General features: G+C 49.1%; 1 protein-coding gene across 6 annotated transcripts in view; it reads left to right on the forward strand.

Moving 5' to 3' along the window:
- The window catches only part of DHRS12 (dehydrogenase/reductase 12), a 46,356-nt gene that overhangs the window by 27,530 nt on the left and 5,597 nt on the right, over positions 1–13,229 (forward strand). For 5 of the 6 annotated variants that reach the window (XR_004273897.1, XR_004273896.1, XM_032294565.1 and 2 more), the window contains 3 exons: positions 9,366–9,427; positions 10,383–10,487; positions 12,867–12,957. Coding sequence is in view for 4 of the 6 variants with exons in the window: in XM_032294565.1 (XP_032150456.1) it covers positions 9,366–9,427; positions 10,383–10,487; positions 12,867–12,957 (258 nt within the window). In the remaining 2 variants the exon portion in view is untranslated. The remainder of the gene's footprint in view (positions 1–9,365; positions 9,428–10,382; positions 10,488–12,866; positions 12,958–13,229) is intronic. The other variant, XM_032294566.1, reaches the window with a different exon arrangement.

Below are 13,229 nucleotides of genomic sequence, written 5' to 3' on the forward strand. Positions count from 1 at the left end.
TAACCATTTTACAGATTTTATAAATGAGGAAGCAGGCTCAGAGGTAGTCTGAAACCAGTTTGTGATTCACTTCATAAACAAAGGATAACAAAATGGGTTAGTGTAGGGTTGTATCGTTAGCTATTGCTACGAAACAACTCCAGAACCTCAGGGGCGTACAGCGATAAGCATGCATTTTTGCTGACTCTTCTGCAGACCCACTGGGCAGGCTGATCTCAGCCGGGCTCAGCTGTGTGTCTCCAAGCTGCAGGTTTGGTATGGAGTGTGTGCCAGATGTCTTGCATCCTCCTTGACCAAGCTGTACTCTCAGGGCAACGACAGAGGCCCAGGTGTGCAAGCAATTCCAAGCCTCTGCTTGCATCCAAGCCCCTGTGATTAACTGGATATCAGTAGATGTCCAGTTAACCAATCCAGAAATCAGTAGATATCCAGTTAATCAAAGCAAACCATTTCACGGAGCCCCAAATCAAGCATCAGAGACGTATGTTTCTCCCACAGAGGTGGCGAGGAGAGAATGAATATTGTTGAACAATAATCTGTCGCAAGATTTTTTTTTTACATTCTAATTCTTTGAAAATGGGTCCTGTGAGTTTAATATGGTAACTATTTATTAATCAAAATACCGAGTGAACAAAGGCACCCTATTTGTTCCAGAAACTTTTTTTTTTTTTGAGATGGAGTCTCGCTCTGTTACCCAGGCTGGAATGTAGTGGCACGATCTCAGCTCACTTTAACTTCCATCTCTCAGGTTCAAGCAATTAAGCAATTCTCCTGCCTCAGCCTCCTGAGTAGCCGGGAATACAGGTGCACACTACCACACCCATCTAATTTTTTTATTTTTAGTAGAGACAGGATTTCACTATGTTGGCCAAGCTGGTCTCGAACTCCTGACCTCAGGTGATCCATCTGCCTCGGCCTCCCAAATTGCTGGGATTACAGGCGTGAGCCACCACAACCGGCCTGTTCCATAAACATTTATAAAGGGTCCATTTTATGCCAGATGCTGTGGCCAGTTATAGGGATCGAGAAATGGAATGGACTGCTGGCCTTGTGGGGGCATTAGACATATACACAATTTCAGTAGTCGTATGGTAAAGTTCTCTTTTCATCCATGAAGGGAGATTGGTACGGAGACTCAGAGGAAAACAGAGAACAGTGCTTCCTAGGCAGAATGCTTCCTTAGACAGGGCATGCATTTGGTGCCAGGCATTCTTACCTGTCAATAACCTTTACTCTGAGCTTTCCTCACACACCGTTTTGTTCCTAAGATTTCCTTCCAGGTCACAAACCTTCAAGGCTACCAGAGAGGCACAGAGCCTGGGAAATAGCACTGTAGAAATGGCAGCTAATGTTGCTTAACATCCAGATTCCTTAACTTGGAATCGAAGTCCTTTGTTAGCAGACCCCACCTCCTGTCCAAATGTATTCCTGTTATTTTCCTACATGAACCCTCTAGCCATCAGCCTCTTACTTTGGAACTTGCCACTGGCAGTGCCACCTCCCTGCTTTTGTCCTGCTGCTCCTTTGCCGGGAAAGTCCTCCACCTGAGTAACTCGTACTGCTCCTCTGTGACTCTGCTAGACACATTCCTCCCCACCCGGAGCCTGGTCAGGTGCACCCCCCTGGGCTCCTGCAGCCTCCTCTGTGTGCCTGTCATGGCTCAGTAGAAGCCACCTGCTGATGGGGGGATTCCTCGCACAGAGCGTGGATCCTTGAGGGTGGAATCCACTTGGCTCTCAGGAGGCGCTCAGTCCCACTGACTGCACTGACTGGGGCTGTCCAGCTCCTCCAGTTACCTGACTCTATGAATGTCCTCAGACTCCCCACACCTTCCTTCCGTTCTGTAAAATGGGGATGACGATACTTTTAGGGGCCAGAAGTGAAGATTTTAAAAAAGACTTGTAGGTTATTTAACTCGAGAAATAACCTGTGTGCACACAAAAATATGCACGTGAATGTTATAGCAGCTTTATTCATAATTGCCTGAAACTGGAGTCAGCATAGATGTTCTTCATGTGGTGAATAAACTGGTACTTCCATTGAACGGAATGCTATTCCGCAATAAAAAGGCACAAAATGTTGACGTACAGAACAATGTGAGTGACTCTTAGATGCATCAACCAAAGTCAAGCCAGACCCCAAGGGGTGCAGACTGATTCCATTTATAGGACATTTTGGAAAAGGCAACCAAGGGGACCAAGAAGAAGTCAGAGGCTGCTGGGGTGGGATTAGGGGGTGGTGGGGAGCAGGAGGAAGGTGTGACTACAAAGGAATGTGAGTGGCTGTGAGGGAACATCTGGGGTGATAGAGTTCCTCTCAGTCACACCACAGGCTAATGCATTGTTACACAACTCTGCATCTGTCACAGTTCAGAACTGTGTACACACACACACACACACACACACACGAGATTTTACTTTATGTTAAAAAAAATTAGGCCAGGCAAGGTGGCCCACGCTTGTAATCACAGCACTTTAGGAGGCTGAGGCAGGCAGATCATCTGAGGTCAGGAGTTCGAGACCAGCCTGACCAACATGGAGAAACCCTGTCTCTACTAAAAATAAAAAATTAGCATGATGGTTCATGCCTGGGAGGCTACTTGGGAGGCTGAGGCAGGAGAATCGCTTGAACCCAGGAGGTGGAGGTTGAGGTGAGCTGAGATCATGACATTGCACTCCAGCCTGAACAATAAGAGCAAAACTCCGTCTCCAAAAAAAAAGTAGTTATGTATATGAACAAGAAAAAAAGAAAGCATTGTAACTTTCAGCACAATGCCTGGCATGTAGTGAGTCTGTTCCGTCGTAAGAGGAGTATTATTCATTTTGATTGTTTCTTGGTGCTCTTCCTCAGTAACAACTGAGCTGCTGTTGGGGAGACTCTGTCCTCTCCAGCTTGAGGTGGAGGCAGATTTCAGACCACAGGGGAGGCTGGTGGAGTCTGGAGCTTCTAGGAACCCTCCTTCCCCTCGACCCCTAGAAGGGTTTGAGCCCCAGGTGAGGCTCTTGGTTTAAACTGCACTGGGAGCCCTCCTAAGGAGGGACAATGAACAATCTCAGAAGTCAGATCATTTTTCCATTGATTTTCTGTTTTCTGCCAGCCGTGGAAGCTGCTTCTGATTAAACACAAAAGCTCCCCAGAGTTGAGCTTCCTGGGCCGCACTGTGCAGCGCGCTCTTCGTTCTGAGCAGCCCTGTGGCAGTACGGGGGTCTCTCTGGGCTCTGCAGTGTCTACCCTTCTAGGTCTCTTGGCCTAAGGGCACTGACTCCAAATCCAAGTCCTCCCGTGGGCCAGAACCTTATCTAATTATCTAGCAGGGATTTGGTGAGTGTTTTAAAGGCATGCTGGTAACAAGCATTCATTTGGGGAGTTTTAGAAACAAAATCCCAAATAAGCACCTTTGTCTTTTTAATGAGCTGAGGCCCAAGTGCCCACATTTGGTTCCCCCTGCAGTAAAGCAGGTTCTTTCATGTCTCAGTGAAGCACGCAGGACCCCTGATGCTGCAGCTGTGACAGCAGGAGTGACATGAGTCACCTGGCTAGGCCCTGGAGAAGAGCCTCCACAGCAGTTCCTCAGCCAGCCTCTCCACCTGCAGTCCCAGGCATCCTGCAGCTCACTCATTCTGCTTATCTCCCTCACCTTTGGCCACTCTCGTGCTGAGGTCACCTATGACCCTGATGTTCCTGCTTCCAGAGGGCATGCCTCTATCACGTCCATCAGCAGCACTGGGCACAGCTGTCCATGCTCCCATGGCATGAGGGCCTCCGAGCTGCCTGCAATTCCAACTTCAGGGGTTTGCTCCTTCTCAGCCTCCTTAGCCAGCATGTCTGCAGGGACTTTAAATGTTGAGGTCTCTCCCAGACCAATCCTGCACCTTCCTTTCTCCTCCTCCCACACTCTCCGTGAGGATCTCATCCTTGCCCCAAATGCCATCGTGTGCCTGGCTCCCAAGGGCCTCCTTCCAGCCCAGATCTCTCTTCTGAGCTCCAGGCCCAGATCCCACAGCTCAGACTCAGCGGGCCTGAAACTGAACCATTAGTCCCTCACCAGTCTGCTCCTCTAATGGACCCCCCAGTGGCCAGCATCGTGTCCATCACCACTCATCCTTGACACCCCCTCACTTCCCATATCCAGGCAATGACCGTGCCTTTGGACTCCCTGTACAGCTTGTCTCTAGTCTGTCTCCTGCTCTTCAGCTCCACTGCGACCGTGCTGCCCAAGCCACTGCAGTCACTGTGATGTGGTGGAGTAATATGGGGGCCCTGTGTTCCCCCTTGCACTCACCTCCCTAACAGAAGCTTCAGTGTGGCTGACTTCAGTGCATGCATAGCTTCAGTGCATGCATAAGGCTGACAGTGTGATCCTTATGCATGCAAATCTGTTTCCTTCTGCTTAAAGTCACCCCTTGGTTTCACACGAGGTGAGTGAATGTGGCGTTGCCCTTGGAGCTGCAGCCTCACCTTGCCCTACCCCCTGCCGTGCTCACTTGGCTGCAGCTGCCCTGGTTGCACTCTCCAGCCTCAGGGCCTCTTTGCACAGGCTGTGCTCCATACCTGCAGCCCTCCGTCCCATCCCCAGCCCTCCACCTGCCTTTTCCCACCTCTCCTCCAGGTCTTAGCTGAAATATCCCTTCACAGCTCATGCAGAACCCCCACGTGCCCATAGCAGCCGAGCACTTACCTCGATCATGAGTGTGGGTTAGTCACGTAGTAACACGTATAATGCCTGGGAATGCCTGGTGGGCACTGAGAGGCCAGGGAGCCCTCACTGTATCCTGAGTACTTAGCACTGGGTCTGGCACTCAGCAGGCCCTTGATAAATACTTGTTCAGTCCATGAAACTGGATAAGGTGGTGGGGATGAATTGAGGTTGGGGGCAAAGGGGAAGGCGTGACTCATGCTGACGACCCTCTGAGCCTAAACCAAGAATACTCCATAAGAGGCCAGTGCCTCGAATGTCTTCTAATAGCTCATTTTCTCTGGGACTCTTGTCTTTCTGGCTTCTCCAGGTAATGTGATGTAATGTGATCTTTGAAATCATCTTTATATAATTAGTGAGATTAGTGTGTGAGCCCCCAGGCTCGCTATGGGATATTTTTGTTACCATTACAAAAGAAATACCAAACGGTGTTCCCCAGTGCAGCTGTCTGCTCCTTTAAAATTGACACCAGAAACTTCCCAGCAATAACAGGACAATGATTTTCTCTGTCAGACAGAATGGACGGAAGTACACAACCCACTGGCCAGTAACCAAAGTAGCTTTAATTCAAGGTGGCTTTGAAGATTTCTTAATAGGAATGCCAATCAGATTTCCATGCTAAGTTTAAAAATTGTAATATATTTTTTGCATTAAAAATAATTACCTTTAATGCTATTAAAATGTCATAAGATACCTTATAATTTGAGAAACACGATGAATTTAATATTTGGAGGACGCAAACATGGGTTTCACAGTGCTCTAAGAACACGCGGCATCTCTCCTTTAGCGTTACCTGGGCTTGACACAGTTTTACCTCCCTTCTTAATTAGCTGATAGATTTGCTTCGAGTCATGTACCCATGTGATAAAAGTTCTTGTTGCCAAATTTAGAAGACTGTGTCCAACATAAATTCCACTCCCAGATCTCTTTCTCGTAATGAACCTCCCATCGACATAATGAGGTCCTTGGAAGAAAGGCATTGCGTAAATTAAAAATACTAATGAGTCTTAATGATAATGAATTATTTTCCTTATTACTGGGAGCAGGACTAACCTTGGGCAACTTTTCCAGTAGCTGAAGATGCCTTCCCTCCACCCAGGCCTGCGCTCCCGTGGGATTCAGTACTCTAAAATATCTCTCGCTTTCTCTCATCAAAACCTTGAATCACCCAAATGTCCCTGATATTAATAGGAAGTCTTAGAGGAAAGGAAGTTGTTGAACTGGTTCACACAAGGCTATGAATGACTAAAAACACCCATTAACCATTTAGAGGCATGCCTAACCTGTCTGTCCAGAGACATTTTTTTATTGATTGATTGATTGAGACAGAGTCTCACTCTGTTGCCCAGGCTGGAGTATAACTGGCACGATCTCGGCTCACTGCAACCTCCACCTCCCAGATTCAAGAAATTCTCCTGCCTCAGCCTCCTGAGTAGCTGGGATTACAGGTGCCTGCCACCACATCCAACTAATTCTTGTATTTTTAGTAGAGATGGGCTTTCGCCATGTTGGCCAGGCTGGTCTCGAACTCCACTCCTGACCTCAAGTGACCCACCAGTGTCAGCCTCCCAAAGTGCTAGGATTACAGGTGTGAGCCATTGTGCGCCTGGTGAGACATTCTTATTTTAAAGGGTAGCTGGTTATCTCAGGAGAACTGGTGGTCTTCCTGAGACAAGCCAAGTGTCTTAGGGTTTGTGCGGTCACAAGTAACAGGACCCCACACAGGAAGACTAGACAAAAAAATGATTTATCAATGGGCTGCAAGAGCAGCCCTTACAGAACTTAGTGGCAGAGGTACAGCTGGGCTTGGGGGGCCAGGGACAGGACCGGAGATCTGTCAACAGCTGAGGGGACCTTCTGCTTCCCTGGGACTATTGTCCATGGACTCTTACCACAACTGCCTTGTTCACTCCCCGTCTCTGCTTTTCCTTGCGTCTGGGTCCCATATGGCTGCCACTGAGTCACCTGTCCTCTGTTCAGCGTCCCATGTTCACAATCCTGCACAGAGAGTTCGGCTGGGACAGCTTGGACCAGGTGTCACCCTCCTGGCCCAGACCCCAGGAGAGCCTGTGGGGTCAAGGCCACATGGGACAAACCCAGCCTGGCCTAGGTCAAAGACTCAGGTTTCGTGTTTGTTGTTATAAACAGGATGTACTTGGGGCCTACCTAAAGAGAGGGAATCGGGCATGTCTCCCAAAGAAGTTTACTGGACGAGGCTGAGTTTTTGCTTGATTCGTTGGGGAACCAGAGTGTTAAAGGACTTTGGGGGCAGGAGAGTGACGCTGGCTCATGTGTTAATGACAGGCCCCTGTTTGGATCCGTGTGAGCTGGGCAAGGAGCAGCTGGTGCCATGTTCACTGAGGAAAGAAAGACTTGCAGATGATGGGCACCTTCCTTCTCCCTGGCATAGGTTGGCATGCAGCATGCTAAACGACCCAAGAAAAGGGAGATCTGCCCTCTGTTTTCCACATTGTATGAATTTGCTGTGACTTTGGATAAGTCACTGAACCTCTCTGGGATTCTGTAACTCTAATTCTTTCATTAATAGGTTACATATATACACATACATCCATGTGTACACACATATGTATGCACTTACGTACTTATGTACTGTATTATTTTAGCAGATTATTATTGTGTTTCTCTTTGCTGGCCTGGAAAGGAAGGGTCTCAGAAGGCCTGCCGGAGGTTGGAGGATTATATATTGCTTGTAGCTAGGAAGACAGCTGCTTTGTCATCTCATGGGGGAGGAATGCCTGCTGGACGTGAAGAATTAGGCATGTTTTGGTGACCCAGGAAGCTAGAAGTGAGCAGAAACTTGCACTGTCTCAGCTCTGCTCCCTTTGGGGGCTGGGTGAGCATGGGAACCTTTTGTAGACTTGGGGAGAAAGACTTTAAAAAAGATCGGAAAGGCCCACTGCTAGAAACTGTGCTGGTTCTCTAGGATTTTTTTTTTTAAAGCATCTGTTACCTGGCTGTCCCCTAGAGGACAGAGTACTTGGCAGGGACAAACAGCCTGGCCAGCCCTCCTGCAGGTGACTGGGAATGAGAGCCGAGCACCTCCCAGGCAGGGATGACAGGTGCAAAGGGGCTTACCCCAGCTCTCACCATTCTGAGAGGAGAGAGGAGGTGCCCTCAGCAGGCAGCAGAGCCAGCCCAGCCGCCGGCTTTCATTTCCCTTCCTCGCAAGAGCTATTTATGACAACCCGTCAGGGCAGGCTGATGGGGCAGATCGCTTTTGGCAGAAGTCCTTTCTACTTGTCATAAATTAAATCACAGAGAAAGCCACCGGAGGTGAATACAAAGAAAGTCCAAGACCACTGGCTGGAGGTTAATAGCTATTAGCGACCCAGGGTTCAGGAGACTTTACAAATCCACAAATACGAACAAGGCAGGCTCCTCCAAATAAATTGCGCCATTAACAACTAAGCATGCTGTCTGGGATGAAAGTCACAACTCAGAATCGCAAATGATAATACAGCAAGAGCAGGACAAATTCGGCCTGCCCAGAGAACTTTCCAGTCCTCACAGAACATGCACACATTTTTATTCCACCACAAACTCATCTGATCCTGTGAGGTGGGCTGGCCAGCTATTATCTCCTGAAAATGCCATGGCGCTTGCCTATGGTCACACCGCTGGTAGGTGCCAGAGCCAGGGTTGAGAGACAGGCCCCTGGATCTGCCTCCAGCACCCTTCCCATGATGTCAGGAAGCTCCTGCAGGCTGGGTGCAGGCCACGTCACGGGCGGTACAGGAAGCGGTGGTGACAGCTCGTCACACAGAAGCTCCATGGCGTAGCCCAGAAAAGAGCCCAGGGCTCGCCACTTGAAGCCCTTAACTAGATTCCTGCCTCACTTTGGGATAAGGGGCTTTAAATGCTCCCCATATTACCCTCTTAGCACAGGGTAATATGTGCTCATTGTTTAAAAAAATATATACAGGTATGCATAAGGAGAATATAGAACGTATAAGAAATATGTAGAAGTGATAATCCCACCGTTCAGAGATGAGCATTGTCACCGTTCAGGGCACCAGTCTCATCCTTGCAGACACTTTCTCTTCATCTTGACACATCTTTCCTCACCAAAATGGAATGGTGGTTTTCCCACCGTTCTGTAACTTCTCATCCCGTATATTAGGAATGTCTCTCCATGTCAAATACACTTCAGTGATTTTCTCATTCCATTAGAAATGCTATATGTATATTTCTTGATTGAAGATATAACCATAAAGTTATATATCCTCACTAAAAATACTCAAATCCAAACAGTGCAGGTATGTATAGCAAAGGAAGGAAAAGTTTTACTGAATTCCCTGCTGGAGACCTAAGCAGTATTGCTAATTTCATCATCACATTTTTCTGTGCACAGACTGGACACGTAGATGCATTTTCTCTTCTGCAAAGTGGATCCACCCGCTGTTTGGCAGTTTTCTTTTCCCTTCCTGCATATCTGTAGTGTGGACATCTTTTCCTGTTGGTACAGGAGGCTCTAAGGCATCTTCCTTCCAGTTCTGGGAAAAGGATCCTCAGGAGGGCCTGCCCCTCAGGTGGCCACTTGCCCTCTTGAGGGGGGTGGGTGTGGGCAGACAGGCCCCACATCAGCCCTGCAGGACCTCCTGAGTGGAGCTTCCTGCAGCCCCTCATGGGATGCTGTGTGCTGTCTCAGGTGTGTACATTCTCACGACCAGCCTGATCCCTGTGCTGGAGAAAGAATACGACCCCCGAGTGGTGAGTTGACCTTGTGGGATATTTTGAGAGTAATGGATTTTGCTCCTGATGGGAAGTTGGTGGGCCCAGGTTTGCTGCCAGGCTACCCTAAGGGGGCCATTCTGTCCACATCCACAGCAAAACCCTGATTCTGTTAGGGAGGGGGAGGGCAAGAGGGAGGTGGAGGCATACCAAGAGAACATTTAGACCCTAGCCCTCTCTGAACCCCCCGGCCCCACCCCCAGCTGTCACATGGGTGTCGGCAAAGCACTGGGGAGGGAGGCCTCTGAAGAGCAGGGGCGGCTTGTAGGGCGCTTAGGTCAGGGTGGTGGTGCTTTTCCTGGGGATTCTCCTGCTCAGAGGGGAAGGGACTGGCTACTGGAGCCTGTTCTCCCCCAGTGGGTTGAAATACCATACATTGGGGAAAGCAGGAAGAAGACAGTTGATGGAGGCTGCCTTCTGTCTGCTGTGATAGGCAGAATAATGATACCCCCTTAGCCTGCACCAAAAGTTCTTATCCTAATCCTGGAACCTGTCACTATGTCACCTTTAGATAGCAGGAGGGACTTGGCAGCTGCAGTTCAGTTCAGGGTCTTGAGATGAGGAGCATGTCCTGGAGTATCCAAGTGGGCTTGATGGAGTCTCAAGGGTCCCATGGGAGGGAGGGAGGGAGGAGGGCCAGAGTCACGGGAGAAGTGACTGTGGAAGCAGAGGGTGGACGATGTGGCTGTGAGCCGAGGAGTAGCCTCTAGAAGCTGAAGGCAAAAGATGGAGTCTCCTGAAACCAGCAGAGGGGACACGGCTCTGCTGACACATGGATTTTAGCCCCATGAGCCCCATCTCAGACTTTTGGTCTCCAGAGCCGAGGGAGAATACATGTGCTGTGTCAAGCCATAGCAAACTCACTGCTCCACAGAGGGCGAAGAGTGGAAGGGGTCACAGGCTTTACTTTGTAAATCTGTTACCTTTATTGCAGATAACCGTCTCCTCAGGAGGAATGTTGGTTCAGAAACTGAACACTGATGATCTCCAGTCTGAAAGAACACCGTTTGATGGAACTATGGTCTATGCACAAAACAAGGTCCGTGATGTGGGTTTCCCAAGACTGCATTTTACCCACGGGCTGTGCGGGCCCTCTTCCAAGGAAAGCTGACTCTGGGATGCACAGAAATTGGACCTTAGTAGTTCATGTAGCACCTGAAAATGTTTCCGGACTAAGAGGGCCCCTCTTTGGGGAGCACAGCTCTGCTCAGGCCTGGGGGGCTTTCAGCAGCATCCGAGGAGAAGCTACAAAGCTGCCATGTCTCCTCTCGATGTTTCTCAGACCCAAACAGAACAGAATCCTAGCAGGGAGATCCACTGTCCTGTGCTGCTTAGAGAGAATGAGGTCCCTCCTCTCTACTCTGGGCAGCTTCTGGCTCCCTGGCTAGACAGATGCCCAGGCTCACTGGGAGGGCTGCACATGGAATTTTGAGGGACTGAAGAGGCCAGAGGCCAGAACCCTTGACTACTCTGAACAGAAAGTAGATTTCTACAGATTGAGCATCCTTCGTCTGAAAATCCCAAATCCAAAATGCTCCAAAATCCAAATCATTGTGAGTGCTGACATGATGTCATGAGTGGAAAATCCCACACCTTTCCTTTCTGATGGTTCCATGAACACACCTTTTGTTTCATGTACAACATTATTATTATTATTATTATTATTATTTTTTTTTTGAGACAGAGTTTCGCTCTTGTTACCCAGGCTGGAGTGGCTGGAGTGCAATGGCGCGATCTCGGCTCACTGCAACCTCCGCCTCCTGGGTTCAGGCAATTCTCCTGCCTCAGCCTCCTGAGTAGCTGGGATTACAGGCACGCACCACCATGCCCAGCTAATTTTTTGTATTTTTGGTAGAGACGGGGTTTCACCATGTTGACCAGGATGGTCTCGATCTCTTGACCTCGTGATCCACCCGCCTCGGCCTCCCAAAGTGCTGGGATTACAGGCTTGAGCCACCGCGCCCGGCTCCAACATTATTTTTAAAATATTCTATGAAATTACCTTCAGGTTATTTGTATAAGGTGTCTAGACTTGAGTTCCATCCCCAAGGTATCTCATTATATATATGCAGATATTCCAAAATCTGAAAAAATCTGAAATTTGAAACACTTCTGGGCCTCAGCATTTCAGATGAAGGATGCTCAACCTGTACTGCTGTGTCTCTGCTTATTACAGCTATATTTAAAAGCCGGATATATATAACTTCCATATTTACAGTTCTTGCCCTTAAATTCACCTGGTAGGGCGCCCACATTGTCTGTAAGGCTGCCAGCCCCTCCGCTTTCCCTGTCGGTACTGTGTGCCTTCTGAAGGGGGCCCTGTCTGGGACTCTGCGCCTCCACGTCTGCTTGTATGCCCCAGGTGTGCCCAATTTTGCTCCCTGACCGCAGACCAAATCCTGGTGAATTACATCTCATGACTCCAAATCCTGACATTTGAAGGAGCCGCACTTCTTTAGTTTTCCCAGAGGACATGGAAAGAAACCGTCCACTTGTGATAAATGAGGCCCAGAGATGGAGTTCTCTGCTAAGCATGCTCAAACTGCCCTGGGACGGGCAGTCGTGTGACTGCAGCTGGGAAAGGGAAGTATTTAAGGATTTTAATGTCTATAACCGGTATATTTTCTAGTACATTGTTCCCAGTACATTTGCTATGCTCTGCCTAAGGCAGGAGTTAATTCCCTTTTTTTTTTTTTTTTTTTTTGATTGGAGTTCTTTTTTTTTTCCCCGGGGGGGGGGGAAGGGGTTTGTTTTTGGCTCACTGCAACCTCCATCTCCTGGGTTCAAGTGGTTCTGCCTCAGCCTCCTGAGTAGCTGGGATTACAGGCACCCACCACCACATCTGGCTAATTTTTGCATTTTTAGTAGAGATGGGGTTTCACCAAGTTGGCCGGCTGGTCTTGAACTCCTGACCTCAGGTGATCCACCTGCCTCAGCCTCCCAAAACGCTGGGATTACAGGCGTGAGCCACCACACCTGGCCTTAATTCCCATATGAGCAGAACACCCACTCCATGCCAGTCTGTGCTGGGGGCCTGAGGTACAGCAGTGAACAAGACAGATACCACCCCTGCCCTCATTGAGCATCAAAGAATAGAGTCAAAGAGGCAATCTGTGGACGAGGAACACCTGGGTGCTGAAGGGCATAATTTCATGGGTGGTGGGTCTGCTGTTCTCCTCTTTCACAGCATTTTGCTGGATTTGCTTGTTGCTTGTTTTCGCCTCCTTTGGAGGAGGGAGAGCCTTCTAGGTCCTACTCAGACCTTCTGGGTCAAGAGTGATTCTGGACAAGGGTGATATCAAGGGGCCATACATACTGCAGAGTCCAGTGTAAGAGATGCAGGCTGGGCAGGCTTATCTCCTGCCCTTGTACCTAATGGCGCCTCCTCTCTCCTGTTCACCCCCTCTCTCCTGTCCAGAGGCAGCAAGTGGTTCTGACGGAGCAGTGGGCCCAAGGGCACCCGGCCATCCATTTTTCTTCCATGCATCCTGGCTGGGCCGACACCCCAGGTATGTCATAGCCTTTAATTGCTGAGCCACTTACCTTTCATCTAAAAATACCTGAGCAGCCGCAGGATTGACTCTCCCCAGGAATGACCTAAAACTAGTGTAATGAGGACTGAGGAGTTGCTTCATTTCCATTTAGGCAGGGGCGCGTTGGGACTGCACCTGGGGGAAGCCTCATGCAGACACAGCTTTTGCTTGCAGCTTGCCCTGTGCAAGTCAGGGAAGGGGATGGTGGGAACCAGAGCAGGCGCTGCTGGGTCACCCTCCTAACTACA

The sequence above is a fragment of the Sapajus apella genome, unplaced genomic scaffold (genome assembly GCF_009761245.1).
Source record: "Sapajus apella isolate SASKATOON/1434 unplaced genomic scaffold, GSC_monkey_1.0 scaffold32, whole genome shotgun sequence".
Lineage (NCBI taxonomy): Eukaryota > Metazoa > Chordata > Mammalia > Primates > Cebidae > Sapajus > Sapajus apella.